Genomic DNA, 18,620 nt, shown 5'->3' with positions numbered 1-18,620 from the left:
TACCTAACCTCTGGAGGTATTCCTAAAAAGTACACTATTTTGTTTTCTAGTTTTCATGGGTTTTTCTTTTTTTTCATATTTATAATCATATTTTATGCATTCTTCTTTAACTTGCTTTTCTCACTTAATATTACTTCTGAGATTCATCCATGCTGATGTGATAGTTTCATTCATTTTCAATCGTGTTTAGCATTTCATTGAATGAATATATCACAACTTATTCCTTTTACTACTGACGTACATTTAGTTAACTGTTTATTTTAAATACAGAGCCTTAAAATAAAAGCAAATCAGTTCTTAACAGACAGTGGTGATACTATACCTTCTTTCTATGTACTCAGCTTGACTTTGAGGAAACTTGAGCTTCACATGCCAACAAAACTGCTGTTTTCTGAAAGGGAAAATAATCACGTGAGGATCAAGGCAGACAATAGAAGTTTAAGAGCAAAGTAAACTTTCTGAATTTTCATTTTAAGATAATCTAAATTATTCTTAGAATTTAACATCTTTTCTATTAAGAGCTATTTTCTCTTTTCTAGGATTTTAGAAACTATGTTTTTGAAATAATATACTTGTAAGGATTGTTAAGAGAAGAAAAAAATCAAGTGAAGCAGTTCTGAATTCCAAGGACTTCACATTCCTGAATTAGAAGGCAATTTCTCATACTTCAGGGGATTTTGAGATCAGTGTGCCACTACTTGAAGTTTACAAATAAATTTCCTCATGACCAAATACAATGAGCTGAGGTCTTTGCCTGACTAGTCTGGAAATTAGGTGAATGAAGTATTGTCTGATTGAGTCCAGCTGGCTGCAGATACACTTCTGAGACATGAGTACGTGCATTCAGTAGCAAAACAGTGGACAACAAGCTGGTTGCTAAGCAGAACGCACTTTGAGCTACAGACCCTTTCCTTTCAGATCTAAACTTTGGTTTGATATAGAATCGACAGTAATTATTCAATTGCCTGATTTTAGAAAAATGACCATGTGTCATATTTAACATATCTAAATTTAGGAACACAAGATACCATTCCTTTTTTTAAAAAAAATTAATGCTCAAAATATTGAATCCATTACAGAAATTTAAATATCTTCACTACACGATGGTTTTTCACAATATTTTTCTTACTTAGAAGAAATTTCTAATGACCCATTGATAAGTTAACAGCTGGCAGCATCTCCTCCAAGCAATGACCCTGAAATCTCCTTGAAACCTACCCCTTACCAGTAAAGCCCGAAAATCTAAAAGTTTTTTTAATATAATCTAGTAGAGTATCTTCCACAAACAATTTATATGATTTAGTCAAATTTTTGCCAGAAGACAATGACTATAAACCTAAGTAAAATCCTTCCTTAGGGGGTAAGTTATGACAGATCTGTATATGGCAGTTTTATATAATAACAAGACAGTTTTTGGCACAAGCTAGAGCATGTTTTTCTCTTATTTCTCTATAATACTGCCACTTATTATACAAGAAACAATCACGTTAAGTTTAATTTTTTTTTTGACAGAACAAAGTCAAAAAGCATCCTTTACTAATCTAAAGGCCAGATGTCTAAAATCTGAGAATAAAACTTAAAAATTTGAATGCAAATGCAACAGTTACTAGTTTTAAATAAATAATTCCTCCAAAATGATACACCTTGTGATTTTCATTATTTGTGAAACGGGCATAGCATAACATCACTCACTATCTTGCTATAAGAGAGAAACTATCATTTCTCTCTTAGCAAGAAATAAACGGATTTTTGCCAACCTTAAAGCATAATATGCTTTCCTTTTAAATGTATTTGTTTTTCCATGTTAGCTTGAGGGGGGGGAACGATCACCAACTTGTCATCTTATAGAATTGTAAATCATACTCAATCACCTCAATCATTGCTTGAGCAATTTTAAGAACCAGTCACCTTTTTTAATATTCAGTAAACCCTAAAAACCTTCCGAAAGTACTTAACATTCCAACACAAAGAGAGAAAAGCCCTTGGAAATCACTGTATTTGCTGTAGTTAACTACTTGTGGCTATAATGAAGTCATTCATTACAATTTTAGTATATACACATTATGAGAATATGACAATTACAAAAATCTTCCTATATTTATCCTCACTTCAAACATGAAAAAATTTGAAAAGTACATTTACTTTTAAAATGTGATCTTGCGATATCTCAAAAACAAAGAAAAAGTGAATAATATAAAGAACACACAAGGCACCCACACTCAAATTTAACCCACTTACATACTGAGATGCTTTTTGAGATGCTTTTTTTCTTCTGAGAAATAAAAAAGTTACTGATATGGTTGATGACCTTTTATACCATACCTTGATCTAAGGTGTGCAAAGAGAAATTGAAGGGTATTGTATAAAGAACTGCTGAAATGGGTGAGTTAATTATCTCTAAAGTAGCTTCCAATTCTTCAGTGTTCCTGAAATTCATGTAAATCCTGACATGGGCAATCAATTCTAAGATTCAAAGAATTAAGTTTGTTTCCCATTTTTCATAATTATACAGATATATATCCCACTTAAAAAAAAATACACATACACTAAAATCCCAGCAACACTACTTGGATTACTTGGATTATTTTCTAAAGATAGATTCCAAGAAGTACAGTCATTAGGAAAGAGTGGGGTCTCTCAACTTCGGCAGTGCCGGCATTCTGAACCAGAAAATCTTTGTTAAAGGGGGGGCTGTCCTGTGTGCATTGTAGGATGTTTAGCAGCAGCATCCCAGGACTCTACCAACTAGATGCCACTATAAACACCCACACCACCAGTTGTGACAGTAAAAACTGCTTCCAGACATTGCAAATGTCCCCCAGGAGACAAAATCACCAGTATGAGAACCACTGGAATAGAAGTTGGAACATTTATAATTACTCTTAATGCAATGGGTGTACTATTACCTAAATTCAAACAAAATGCCTTCAACTACAATAATGTCAGTATGCCCATGGCATATTAACATTCTCAAGAGTGAAAATATTGTACCTAGAATGTTCTAGGTAACTTAGCACTCCAAGGCACTATGTTTAGAGTTTGATAATAGACTGGTGAAGTAATGGTGGCAATTATTAAACCTAACGTTCCTTTCTGGACAATCTGACAAAGTAACAGAAACACTGATTTCTTCTCTGAGCCCCAGGAAACCAAAGTAACCACTCATGCAAAGCAATGCTTTTTCTCCTCCTCTCCCAACTATCAATACACACACATATACACAGATCACGCATTCTCAATGGGAGCAGTATTACCCCAAAGGGGGCAAAAATTGATTCTCCAAATGGCCAATAAAATCTTAGATGTTATAATGGTTTGCGGCTCTCCAAATGGCCACTGTACATAAATAGATATACAGTGTACCTACGATATCAAAATATCATGGGGGTGGGAGGGAAATTAGGGGGAAAATGTCTAAAGATGTTTAGGGGAGTGATAATAAAAAAAAGATTGAGAAATACTTAAATAGCACATGCATTAAATGAAGAAAATAAATATTATTTTGTACTTGTTTTCAGTGAGTTAATACAAGGTACTTATTTACCAGCTCTTGCTTATTAGTAACTATTAAGAATCATTCTCTCCCCCGTTTCAAGAAAGTAATATGTGGATAAAGACACACATTTGGGGAGAGGTTCTATACCCATACACTCAATTATTCTTCTGTCTTCTTGTCTTAAAATTGCTAATTTTCATATCTAGAAAAAGACCATAAAATCCCAAAAAAGAAGATGCAAATCAAAAGTCATCAGCTCCTTTTAAATGGTACTGCGCTCATGTTATAAAATGTTCAAACTCACTAATAACCAAACAAATGTATATAACAATGAAATATTTTTACCTATCAGATTTGCAGAGAGGTTTATAAAATAAAAAATACTAGGGAAGTGTGGCAAAATGGACACCTTCCATTGTTGACATGAGTATAAATTGGTGCAAGCTTCTTGCAGTTCAATTTCATAAGAGCTATGAACAAAAATTCACAATTGAAAAAGTACATATTTTTGCCTCTACAGTTTTATTCCCAAGAATTTATACCAAGGAAATAATGGGACAAGTAATGATGTATGTATAAAATGTCCACTGTACCACTTTATATAATAGAAAAATATTAACTACCTAAATGTACATCATCAGAAAATTGATTAAATAAATCATGGCAGATCTACATAATGAATGTTAAGTAGTCATAACAGATGAAGAACTATGTGCACTGATGTAGAATAGAAAAATGTGCATGCTGAATAATGGCATTTATATTTAACATATAGATTTATACATGTATTTACAAGTATGAAGAATATACTCCAAACTTTTAACAATAGTTATTTCCTGACATTATAAAAGGACTTAATTCTTAAGAATATGTCTGTATTAAATAAATCTTTCACATAAAGATTTGTTATTTTTTATAATTAGCAAAATCAAAGATGCTTTCATGGGGAAGTGCAAGACAGTTGTGACAAAAGACAGGAATAATTTTAACATTCTTTTTGAATTTAGGCTAAATTCTAAGAACTAAGATTCCTAATATGAAGTTTAAAGGACCTTGAACATTCCTGTTATTTAAAAAAAAAACACCACCAATTCTCATTCCATTCCATCACTGATTAACCAACATTTACTAGAAGAAAACTTCTGAAGGCTTGCTAGGCATTAAGGACATAGAGACTGAAAAGGGGACCAGCCCAAGGCAGACTTCTTTTTTACGACAGTCAGTCACCAACCCTGTACACTACATTTTTCCTTCCATTTCTCAATTCTCCTATGAAAGCATCCTGTTCTTTACTGACATTGTACACAGCAAGAATGCTCAATATATTGTATTGCCCAGAGACAGCACAGGGGAGAACCTTGTGTTTGAATCCCACTTTAACAATTTATTACTTAATGTGACCTTGAGCAAGAGACTTAATTTCTCTGTTTCATGCTTCTCACAGTAAAATGGGGATAACAACAGTATTTATATCACAGGATTAAATGAGTAAATAATACATCATGAATTTAGAACACAGCACCCAAAAATGTTAGTTACTGTTACTATCATTGTTAAAATTCTACAATTTAATGTCCTGAATTATGAAGCTTAGAACAGAAATACTGACAGTGCCTTTAACTGAGAGTATTTTGCCATGAATTCATAAGTAAACTCTATTTACCCTGAATTCAGTGTTTGGTGGCTAGAGATGAAACTAGACAAGAGCAGTATTATCAGATTATAAAGGGCCCTGAACACTCTGCTAAGCAGTATGGATTCTATCCTGTAGTTAATGCGGCAGCAAGGAGGGTTTTATTTTTTTATTTTTATTTTTTTATTGGTTATGAATATTCATGGATACAGAGCAAACTGTCACCACTCATGCCTAAGATGTGATGGCCAGGTCCATACTGGCAGCATGCCCCTTACCACAAATTGTGTTTATACCCACTGCAAATTAAAGAGGGTTTTAAAGAAGAGTGCAATGAAGGGTTTAAGGGGAGATCCATCATCCCACTTCTTAACTCTCCTAATAAGTGTTTCTATAGCATACTCAGGACAGTAATCTTTCAGTCCAAATTGTAGTTATTAAGAGAAGCATTTCCAATTACTTTTGAGAGTCACACTGACATATTATGTCAGTTCAAATATGCCTGAAATTCTTACTTCTGATTTTTAACTACAGGTGATTCCATGAGGTAAGCTAAACCTAGACTCCACTTGTCTGATTTTTGTAATACTATATCACTAATTAGAAAGATCTACAGGGCCGGCCCGGTGGCGCACTGGAGAGTGCACCGCTTGGGAGCGCGGCGGCGCTTCCGCTGAGGGTTCGGATCCCATGTGGAGACCAGTTCCCACTCACTGGCTGAGCGCGGTGCGGGCGCAACACCGAGGGTTGCGATCCTGTTACCGGTCAGTATAAAAGACAAAAAAAAAGGGAAAAAAAAAAAAGAAAGATCTACAGATTATAAAAGCTACCAGTCACTGGCTGAGCGCGGTGCGGGCGCAACACCGAGGGTTGCGATCCTGTTACTGGTCAGTATAAAAGACAAAAAAAAAGGGAAAAAAAAAAGAAAGATCTACAGATTATAAAAGCTACCGGTACATCCTTCTACCAGAGAGCACTAGCAAGTGGCAACAGTAATACAATAGTTTATTAAGTGCTTTTTATATATTGGGTATGGTTCCAAATGTTTAACATGTATTAATTCACTTAATTCTTATAATTCAATGGGGAAAATATTATTTTACTTTATAGATGAAAATACTTATGTAGCGAGAAGAGTCACTTCCCCAAGGTCATTATTCAGCTGGAAAGTGGCAGCACTGAACCTTGAACCCAGGCAATATCATAACTCTAGAGTGCACACTTTACTATACTATTATGAACTCTCCAGAATTCAAAGTTCAATAATAAACCACGTATTATTCTGTACTTCTAATTCAAATGTATCTCATTTTTTTTTTTTTTTTTGCTGCTGGCCGATATGGGGACCCAAACACTTGACCTTGGTGTAATAACATGGCACTGTAACCAACTAAGCTAAACAGCCAGCCATCAATTATTTATTTTAAATATTTGCCTCCATATTCAAAAATTATCTTTAAGAGGTATAGTGGTCATTTTGATTATCTATTTGGCCTCCATTCCCTACTTCTCATCAACACTATCCTCCCTAATCCATAATCACACCTTGATGAATGGAACCCCTCATCCCTACTCTCCAGGGGTGTGTGCCTGTTGGCTAAAGAAAATCAACATATTATTTTCTTGAACACAACAGCTCAGGATTGGGCAAATGACCTAGATGACCTAATCATGGTGAATCTCAGGTTTCCTGTTCAGTAATGCTGAGAGACAAACACTCCTGGATATTTACTGTAACCCAAACTGTTACCAGCAGCATCCTATGTCTATGAGAAATAAGCTGACACCATAAAAGATACGATGGAGAATCAGAAATAAAGTAAGTCTGTGATGATATAATCAAACCAATGTATCTATTAACCCTGAAGACCATCCTACCTCGGTACATTCAGTTATGAGAGCCAAAATGTCCTTTTTACATAGCTCAAACCAGTTTGAATTCGGTATTCTATCTCATGCAACATAAAGTATCCTGACTGATACAAGTGATTAAAGTTTTCTTCTTTCTAGGTTTCATCTTTCATTTATAAGAAACAAAAAAGGAAGAGAGACTAAAATTGTCACTTGTTATGACATTTGGAAGCAGCAAATAATACCTCATGGAATTTCAGGGAAAAAGAAAAGTTTGTTCCACAGTCATCTATAAAATCATATTTTAATTTAAAGCTGAAAGAAAACCTACCAAGTCTTAAAACGCTTCAAGGAAAAAAACAAATGTAAAAAATACATAATCTTTCACTCACAAGCATTTAATCTTTTAAAATGTATTTCAAGGGCCGGCCCGTGGCTCACTCGGGTGAGTGTGGTTCTGATAACGCCAAGGCCACGGGTTCGGATCCCATATAGGGATGGCCGGTTAGCTCACTGGGTGAGCATGGTGCTGACAACACCAAGTCAAGGGTTAAGATCCCCTTACCGGTCATCTTTTAAAAAATAAAATAAAATAAAATAAAATGTATTTCAAGATGAGAATTTAAAGTCTCTCAAAAATAAATGTAATTATTCCTCATGAAAATATTTTATTCGGATTAACATAACAATAAGTGTTTTTGGAAGCATAAATACAAAAGAATCTGTTCAGTTACTTAGTATGGATTAAAATAACCAGAATTGGGGAGAATGAAAACCCTAATTTTATGTCTCACATCATCATAAAAATACTTTGAAAAGCTCCAGTTATATATTACATTTTACCCTTTTAAAAATTAGTACCACCACTATAATAGGAAACAGGTTAACTATGTGGTATTGGCTTTAGTAGACAGCATATTAAGAAAATGGGTGTAACAAGTGAGGATTAAAATAAAAAAGAATATTTTGCTTCAAATAACTGATAAATACTTGAGTATTTAATAAGGCAGTTCTCAACTGGGGTTGGGGTGTGGAAAGTGGGGACATATGGAAATGGCTGAGCAGTTTTGATTGTTCCAAGACTGGGGAGCACTTGAGGCATTTAGTGTGTAGGGACAAGGAATGCTAGCCTTCCTGTAATGCATGGGAAAGTCCCACACAAAAAATTGTCCCATATAAACTGCCAATACAGAACCTACTAAGAAACACTAGAATGTAGAAAGGAGAGCAGATATATGCATACCAGAAAAGAATACTAGCACTAAATGCTGTCATCTGTTTCATATTAACTGCAGAGAAAATATGTACTATAGGAACAGGCAAAGGAGACATAATGGAGAAGATGAGCTATCATGTTTACTTTCACAGATGGCTAGGAAATACGGAACAGGAAGACATTCTAGAATTTAGAATGGTGACCAGCCTGGGTACATTCAGTTGAATACATTAGGAGATCAGGTGGGAACAGACTATGAAGATCCACATTTGGTTATGGATCACTCATAGGAACGAGAGGATTTTGTGCTGAAAGTATGACTCTACCAAAAGTCTCAGGCATGGCATAGTAGGCCTCACTCCAGCCTCATCCCCTATTACTCACCAATTCCCATCCTAGTTTTTAGGCATACCAAACTACTTATGTTGTCCTAAATTTGCCACTCTATGTTTTTGCATCTGATATTCTCACCACCAGACCAACCTTTTCCTCTGTCCTCATAAAAACTGTTCTTTGTCCTTCAAAAATATGCTCAAATTCTATCTTCTCTGGGCAGTCTTTCCTGTCCCCTGCTGTCAATGAATATAATACTCTCCCCACAATAGTATGCCCTCCTCTGTGCTACTACTGCATGCCATTTGTACTTCTCATCAGAGCATTAACTACATTACATTGTAAGTTTGCCAACTTGTCACCCCACTGACTGAACTAATTGAAAATAAGGTCAGTGATTTATTGGCACATAGTTCAGTAGTTTTCAGGTAGAGCTGAACATCAGAATCATTTGATGCTTTTTAAAAATAAAGATGCCCTGAGGCCCAATGAATTGGCAATTATGTTGGTCAAGCCCAGTTATCCGCATTTTGAAGCTGCCCTACAGTTAATTCTGACAAGCACTCTAAACTGAAAACCACTATACACAAAGCTGGCACTACTATTGTCTTCATCGTACAGATAAGGCAACAGGCACAGGTAAGTAACTTGCCCAGAAAATTCCCTTACACATAAAGACTAAATTAAATTTTGTTATGTTTAACACAAACATTCAAGAAATACAAACTATATTATTGCGCTTAATGAGAAATATTTGAAATGGATTATATTTCCAACTGTCTGAAAGGTAGAAATTTCAAATGAGAAGATAAGAAGAGAGTTAATTTCAGGCCAAGGAATGGGGTTCAACACCTGAGAGCTTCAGTCAGTGCAAGGCCAGGAAATAAAATGACAAATTTCACCTACTGGCAATTCTGCCTATAGCCAATTGAGGTATTTCTGAGCTAATGACTCCTGTAGGCACAGAAGCATTACAGGACTTTGAGGAGGTGACCATTATGGTAAAAGCACATTTAAGAAAGATGTATTTAGCAGCGGTGTATACAGTGACTAAGGTGAGGAGACACTGAAGGTAGAGAAAGCACTTACAGGTCCCCCAATAGTCCAGAGTGAGACAAGGGCCTGCACAGGACAATAACTCTGTAGTCAAGGGAATGGAAAGAAAGGGACACATTCCAGAAGCATATCATGAAAAACCAGATTTGGTGACTGGCAAAAGACTTTCCTAACTGAATCAGTTTGGGGACCCTGAGATGATCAAGAGTGTTTAGTTTTTCATTTCCATGAAAGCTGGCTAACTGTTGTTGTGGAACAATATACCCTCTGTGATGCTATGTCACAGGAACTACTTTACCACTGTCTACACGGCTCCAGTTAGGTAAAGGCCTGACTGGGAAACCATTAGGCTTCTATTCTTTCACACTGTCTTTCTAAGTCCTTGCTGTTGCTCTGAAATTCTTCCATCAAACTATATCTAAGCTGTTACAGCAGAGAACCACAGAACTAAACATTTCAATCAGTCAACAAGTTTGTACTGCACACCTATTATGTAATCCCCCAAAGCTCACTGCAAAATCCACTTGTCCCCCATAACCACAACTGCTAAACCTATCATTTCATTTTCCTTTGCTCTTTTCTAAAATCAGTTTGCAGCAAATTACAAACATATACTACTTATATTTATAAGACATCATATTAAAAAAAATCCTGTGCTTTAAGAAGTGCACCACCACATAATTGTTTATGGAAAAAAGTACTGCTGACATTAATACAGGGGTGGATGAGTATTTCATTGCAATATAATTAGAATGCTGTAATTTTATCCAAAAAACAAAAAGTAATTTTTTGAATCTGTAAAAGGTTTGTTATTTCTTTACAAGAGGGACACCTAGTGGCTAGCTTCTAAAACAGGACTGGAGCTCTTAAATATTAATTCACACTGGTGTTTAATAATGGGCACACCTCTACTATCTTAATACTTTAAGTACAAGAGAGATGCACATTCAGAGAGCTAAAGAACACTGTCAGAAGGAAGTGTTGAGAAGTTAAGGACTCATAGTTCTAAACTGACAGTAGTAGAATAGTAAGCAGGACTGGGTTGCTTAGATCTGAGGGTTAAAGATTATGTTGGAGACAAACTGTGGGGAGAGGAAGGTCAAAAGTTGGGTCCATATCTGGGGAGTGGGTGGTTAGTACACAAAAAAAGTCCAAGCCTGGAGTTAAGATAACTAAAGATATTACTGGGGAGGGATGGCTCTGTCCAATTCATTCTTCCAAATGACAAGTCAAATGCATTCCCTCTGCACTTGACTACTGACCAAAATAGCCAGGAAAATAAAATGAGAGATTTATACGACCAGATGAGACAGGTTATCCAAACACAATCAATACCATCTCCAGGCTCAATATCCACAGCTTCCTCTAGCAAAACACTAAAACACAACTGAAAAAGAGTGGCAGTCATGGATAAAAACATGGAATTTTATATGATAGTATCAGAACACTTTTCAAAGATTAAATTTACAACACAAAATGTATAATGGTCCTGTCTCCACCTATCAATCTGTCTTTTAAAATTTTTAAGGGCTGGCCAGTTAGTTCAGTTGGTTACAGTATGGTGCTGATAATACTGAGGTCTAGGGTTTGAACCCTGTATGGGTCCCCTGCCAAAAAATAAAATAATAAATAAATAAATAAATAAATAATTTTTGAAAATTCATTTAATTTATTCTTAAAATAAACAATACATGCACATGGTCTAAAATTCAAAAAGGTACAAAGGGCACACACAACTACCATCCCTGGCCCCCTTCACGTAATTTACCCCTGAAGGTAACCACTGTTACCAGTTTATAAGCATATACGTACATAAATTTTATTTTTCACACAATGGTAGCATGCAATGAGCATGGTTCTACACTTATATTTATTCACTTAATATTTCTGGCTGTCATTTCATATTAGTACATTTAAATCTGCCTCATACTTTTTCCATTGTAAAGGCATGGCATAATTTATTAAGCCATCCACTATCAATGAACATTTAGATTTGTACTACTCTTCAGCTGTTACAAACAATGTTGTACTGAATATCCTTGTACATACTTCACTTTCTATATGTATATCTATCAGATAAATTCCTAGAAGTAGAATTGCTAGGTGAGGAAGAAATTATCACACCTTCCTGGTCTACCTTTTTCTATTACTGACCTTACCATCATACTGGGGCCAGTGCTTATTTTATTTTATTTTATTATTTATTTATTTATTTATTTATTTAAAGATGGCCGGTAAGGGGATCTTAACCCTTGACTTGGTGTTGTCAGCACCACGCTCACCCAGTGAGCAAACCAGCCATCCCTATATGGGATCCGAACCCATGGCCTTGGTGTTATCAGCACCGCACTCTCCCGAGTGAGCCACAGGCCGGCCCGCCAGTACTTATTTTAAACAATCAGGGCAACATGGCGGAGAAGATAACCTGAAAACTCTCCCAATAACACACATTAAGAAATTCTGGAGAAATATAACAAACATATTGAGCTCATCGGCAAGTAAGAGAAATCTCTAGGGGTGAAAAGGAAGCAGGAACTTAGTGGAAAGCTGAAGCTACAACTCCTCTGGAGGCCAAAGCCAATCTTGGTAACCAAGAGGCCTTTGTTTTAACAGCCATTGGGTGACATGAGACAAAGTCTTGGGCCCATATAAGCTTGAGACCTCAAACTGAGATAACTGCATAAAATCAGTAAAAGCGTGAACCAGAAAAATCATACCCACTAGCAAAGAAAGATAACAAAGAAACTTGTCAACCTCAGCTGGGTGCTCTAGGGAGAGAGGCATAGGAAGAGTGGGGAGGGGAGGAGGTTTCAACTGAGAATGCATAACTATAGCCTCCTCAAATGGGTCTGGGGTTCAAATTATTACTACTAGTATAGTCTGAGAAATTTCAGACTAAGAAATCAAGGAGGTGGGGCCGGCCCGGTGGCGCACTGGATAGTGCGCCGCTTGGGAAGCGCGGTGGCGCTCCCACCCGAGGTTCGGATCCCACATGCAGACCGGTTCCCGCTCGCTGGCTGGGAGAGGCGCGGGAGCGACGCCGAGGGTTGCAGTCCCGTTGCCGGTCCCTGGTCCGGTGCGGGGGCAACACTGAGGGTTGTAATCCGTTGCCGGACACGGAAAAAAAAAAAAAAAAAAAAAAAGAAAGAAATCAAGGAGGATCCTGGATTAGTGCCAATGAGTATCTGGCATAAGGAAATGCACACCACCTTCTACAGATGAAAATGAGTTCACAATTACATATTAGGAAAAAAGCAAGGAAACAAGCCACTATAAACAAGAGTTAGCAGAAATAGCAAACCACACTATTAGTGTTCCAAGAACTTCAGAAACTGGAATTATTTACTGTAGTAGATTGAATTTCCCCCCCAAACTCACTGAAGCTTGAACTGTGTCCCCCAAGTTTTATGTATTAGTAACTTGGCCCCCACTGTGACTGTTAAGAGAGTGGGAAATCCTATTATGGTAACTGAAAGGTGGGGCCTTGAAGAGGTGATTAGATTGTAGGACTATGCCATAGTGAATGGATTAAAAATGGCAGCCATGGGTGTGGTTTGTAGAAGTTTAAAAGGAAAGTAAATAAGGAGAGTAGTCTCTCTCCACTCTACCATTTTTTCATAATGTGATACACTGCCATCACCTTTGCCACCACAAAGACCTTCACCAGCTATATCTTCCAGACTCTGAACTTCCCAAACTCAGAAACTGTAAGCGATAAATTTCATTTTCTTACAAATTACATACTTCAGCATATTTTGTTATGAGCAACAGAAGTAGACTGATGCATTTACACAGATAATAAATGTGTAAATAAGTAAATGCATTTACACTGAAGAAAAAAATGAGCTTAAAATATGAGAAATGGATCCAATTCTATCTATCCAATTCTAAAGACCAGAAAGATCTGGGAAAAAAACAGAACTTCTAAAAATAAAAAACCTAACTAAGAACAAAAAGATAAAACAGTGCATGGGCTAAATACCAGATTAATTAGACACAGCTGAGAAGAGAAAGTTACATGGACGATACAGCCAGAAAGTAGCAAGGACAAAGAAGTAAGAGATTAAGATAATTCATTAGAATTTTCCGGAACTGCCATATTTAGAAAGCGCAACAAATCCAAAGGAAGATAAGTAAAAAGAAATCGTTTCAATACACAAAAAAGGGAAATATATATATATAAATATATATTTTTAAAAAATCACACCAATACATACATCATAATGAAACTGCAGAACTCCAAAGACAAAAGTGAAAATCTTAAAAGCAATTAGAAGAGAAAAAAGAAAGACTGTCTATAAAACAGTGTCCTCAATAACGGCAAAGTGAGAAGACAATGGAATAAATAAATGAACTAAGTACTAAAATAAATGTCTACTTAAGATATTGCATATTAAGCTAAGCTATCATTCAAAGTAAGGGTGAGCTATATGACTGCATATACATGAAATTTAGAACACACAAATCTTCAGGGGAAAAAATTAGAACAGGTTGTCTCTGAGGAGAAGAGTTGACTGGGAAAAAAATCTTTCTGGGATGATGGTAATGTTCTATATATTCAGAGACTGGATTATACAGATGTGTATATTTGTCAAAATATAGCATATTAAGATTTGTGCATTTCATTGCATGTAAAGTTTACATCAAAAGAAAAAAATGTAAACAACTACTGAACTCTAGTTAATGATGCTGAATTATTCAGAGGCCACTGGAGTGATGCCTGCATGTACTTTGAAATGCACCCAAAATAAGAAAGCTTAATGGGTGGACAGCTATGTAATGAAGCAATTATAGTGAATTGATAATGACAGAATCTAGGTGGGGGTATATGGGCATTCACTGAAAAATTCTTTCAACTTTGCTTTATTTTTGAAATTTTTTCATAATAAAGTACTGGAAAGATTTTTGAATAGGCAAAACTAATCTATAAGATTGAAAGTCAGAAAGATAGTTAACTTGGAGGAAGCAAGTGGTAAGTATTCCTATAGGAGGCAATAAAGACTTCTGGGGTGCTGGTAATGTTCTTTTTTGATCTTAGTACAGTGATATGTGTACTTTTTTGTATGTATTGTATTTCCATTAAAAAATTTAAAAAATAAAGAATATTTTCAAATAAAAACTAAAAAGCATATTTGTTATGAGAACTTCACTAAAGGAGCTTAGAAAAGGAGAAAAATGATCCTAAAAGGAAAGTCTGACATTTTTTTAAAAAGTGAACAAAAATATTGGTATGTAGGTGGGTAAATTACAATTATGTCCATTTTACTGATGAGGAAAATGAGGTACAGGTACAGAGTTAAGGTCACTGTGAAGGTTAATTCTAGGTGTCAACTTGATTAGATTAAAGAATGCCAAGAAACCTGGTAAAGCTATCTTTTTAGGTGTGTCCATGAGGGTGTTTCCAGCAGAGATTAGTATAAGAGCTTGAACGGACTGGGTGGGAAAGACCCACCCTCGATGTGGGTAGAGAATCATTGAATCCTCTGGGGCCCCAGAGAGAACAAAAGAGTGAAAAAAAGGTGAAGCGCTCTCTCTATCCGTTGGAGCTAGGATACATTCTTCTCTCCTGTCTGTGGACATCAGAGCTCAAAACTCTTCAGCTTTTGGGTTCTGGGACTTACACCAAGGATACCATCAGCTTCCCTGGTTTTGAGGCCTTCAGACTTGGACTGAGACACAATACCGACATCCAGTTTGCAGACAGCCTACTGTGGACTTTTTTTCACAATTACATGAACTAATTCTCCTAATAAATTCCGTCACATATTTATAACATATCCTATTGATTCTGTCTCTCTGGAGAACGCTAATACAGTCACAAAGCTAGTAAACAGCAGAGGTAGGATTTGAAACCACTGTATTTTGGTTCCAGAGAAAAGCAAATAGTTGATGAAAAGAAAGAGACTAGAGATATATCTCCCATAGTTACATACACAGAGACCACTGTGTAGAGCAATATCCGATGTCTGTAAAAAAGTAACACGATTCAGAGTTATTTTTTCAAATGTGCTCAACAGTTTCAATGCAAATTCTATTACTATAAGAGACAAAACAATGTGGCTCATTTATGTAGCTTTTCTTATCTAACACAGACACACATAAACTATATACCACATATATCATGTATGGACATTTTTCTGGCAATAGGACTCATATATTTAAGCTGATCCTCAATGGAGTTTGGATACAAAGAACCACTAATTTAAAGTAAGCTTCATCTTTCAGACAACTGTTTAAACTTCAACAATTATTTTTTCACTGAACAAATCATAGATATCATTTCGAGACAATATTTTTACATCTAATTCTGAGTTTGCTTAATGGCTGCTTGGAATTCCACTGTATGTAGGTACTATCATTTCTTTAACTCAGTTCATACTGAAGGACACTTTAGGTTGTTGCCAGTTTTTACACTATTAAAAATAATGCTGCAATAGATAAAAGTATACATATATCTCTGTGAACTTTTTACTAATACATTGATGGACCAAACTCCCTGAGTATTTATTTACAACATTTTAAGACGTCTAACATTTTGAGAAATATGTATAATATTCTGCATAACAAAATGTGGAGCATTTTGAGAAATACTACAAAATTATCTTCTAAAATGACTATACCAATTTACCTCTCAAGAACAGTAGAAGAGGAAAATGACCTGGTTAACTTAAATTATATTAGATATTAATATATGCTTACCAGCCATATATTATGTATGTATACATGTCTTTCTATGACCACCTATTCTTATCCTTTGCCCCTTTTTCTAATTAGTTGTTAACCATTTTTCTCATTAATGCATAAGCACTCTTAGCCATATATGCTAGACTTTTTTGGCCCAGTTTGTCTTTTGACTTTACTATGGTCCTTTTTTGCCATGTAAATCTCAGAAATTTTACATAAATTTAGGTTTTTTTCTCCCCCCTTTATGGCTTCTGGATGAGATGTTCTTTCTCTTCAAGAATATGACAATATTCCAGGATTTTTTATTTCATTTTAAGTTTAAGATTTTGATTCACCTGGAAGTTATCTTAGTAAAAGATCCAGTTTCCCCCCCTAAATGGTAAACTAACTGTCTCAACTCCATTTATTGAACAAGTAATGATTTGTATTAATTTGAAATGCTACCTTTTTTTTTTTTCCGTTAAATTTTTATTTTGTCAATATACACTGTATATGATTATTATGGCCCATCACCGACACCTCCCTCCCTCCTCCCTCTCTCCCCTCCCCCCCTGAAATGCTACCTTGATCATATACTAGAGAGCCAAATATAGTGTTTTCTATAATCTAAAGTAACTGTAGATTTCTATGCCAACACCATAAAACTTTGCTACAATTTTATAAATTTTAATGAGTCCAGCCTCATTACTCTTCTTTTTTCAGGTTTTTCCATCTCCTACGTTATTCTTCAAAAAAACTTTAGTCATTCATTCTGTCATGAACCCTCTTTCTTCTCAATAAATAAATAAATAAATAATCTCCATCAAAACAACAAACAAAATCCCACTGATATTTTGATTAGGACACATATCTCTCAAAGATCATTTAAGAAATAAATGTATTTCTACAATATTGAGTCTCCGAAGAACAAAGCACTTTTCCATCTACTCAAACCTTTTAAATCATTCAGTAGAGTGTATGTTTTCTTCACATAGTTCTTTCACATTTCTTTCAACAGTTTTTGATTAGCACTGGGTGAAAGTGAAGTTAAAGTTATAAACTCTACAAAGAGATAAGGTAAAGGAGTTACCTCTGAAAGAGCCCCTATTTTAGAGAAGTAGTTTGGGATCTGCTCCAAAATAAGTAAGGGAGCCACATCTCCTTATCAAGCTCCTCTGTTTTTAACAGAGAATGTCAATCTTGCTTTGGCTCAATTTAATTCTTAATATAAGCATCCCTTAACTTTTCTTTGTTCATTAAAATATCCATTATGGGGCCAGCCCTGTGGTTCACTCAGGAGAATGTGGTGCAGGGTAGCGCCGAGGCCACAGGCTCAGATGCTGTATAGGGATGGCCGGTGCGCTCACTGGCTGAGTGTGGTGCAGATGACACCGTATTGGGGGTTGCGATCTCCTTACCGGTTAGAATAAATAAATGTGTATATATATATATTCATTATGACATTCCTGCAAATTCACCAGTCCTCTAAAAAATTCACCTCCATTAAATACATTTTTGACTTCAAGGACTGGTTAGTGTTACACCCCACTTTAGCTATTCAGTAAAAATCACAGTTTTTGTTCTTGGAAAAATTCACACATCACATAATTTTGTACATGATTTTAGGAGATTCACAGTCATACTTGTCAAAAATTCCTGCCATAAAGAATACCTGGCTTAGAACGAACCTATTTTTCTTTTCTTTTTTTTTTTTCTTTTCTTTTTTTAAAAGATGACCGGTAAGGGGATCTTAACCCTTGACTTGGTGTTGTCAGCACCATGCTCAGCCAGTGAGCGAACCGGCCATCCCTATGTGGGATCCGAACCCGGGGCCTTGGTGTTATTAGCACCGCACTCTACCAAGTGAGCCACGAGCCGGCCCCGAACCTATTTTTCTAAGGTACCTATTGCATGGCTACTACAGTTACCTCTTGATAGTTCTACAGAGATAGTTCAGGCACAATGGTACATTAGTCACTCTTCATATTGGGTCTTTAAATTTTTTGAAACATTTGTTTTGAAATAATTCAGACTTCACAGAAAAGTTACAAAATAGTACAAAGAATCTTTCACTCGGGTTCCTTACTAGTTACCATTAGAACAAAAATTTTTTAAATTAAATTTAAACAAACAATTTGAGTTTTTGACTATATTGCAGATCAAACTGCTCAAATAAGCAATGAACCAATTTAATACCTAGGAGTAAAAAGTCTCATATCAACAAGCCCCAAATCCCCAAATATATGAAACGGAAAGATTTTTCTTAACTCCTTAGGCAGCAAAACCTGACTGAGCCAGGTTACTATCATTATTTATCCAATACAATGTAAACATTTGTAGGTTTCACTGCAGAAATAGTATTGCTTGATAAT

General features: G+C 35.7%; 1 protein-coding gene across 1 annotated transcript in view; it reads right to left on the bottom strand.

Moving 5' to 3' along the window:
* ZNHIT6 (zinc finger, HIT-type containing 6) overlaps positions 1-18,620 on the bottom strand; it is a 56,276-nt gene that overhangs the window by 27,383 nt on the left and 10,273 nt on the right. Inside the window, exon 6 of the mRNA XM_008584294.1 lies at positions 323-391. Within this exon, the coding sequence (XP_008582516.1) occupies positions 323-391 (69 nt within the window). The remainder of the gene's footprint in view (positions 1-322; positions 392-18,620) is intronic.

Source organism: Galeopterus variegatus, unplaced genomic scaffold (assembly GCF_000696425.1).
Source record: "Galeopterus variegatus unplaced genomic scaffold, G_variegatus-3.0.2 Scaffold3211, whole genome shotgun sequence".
NCBI classification, from domain to species: domain Eukaryota; kingdom Metazoa; phylum Chordata; class Mammalia; order Dermoptera; family Cynocephalidae; genus Galeopterus; species Galeopterus variegatus.
The sequence above is the reverse complement of the archived record's forward strand: the minus strand, read 5'-3'. Positions and strand labels throughout refer to the sequence as shown.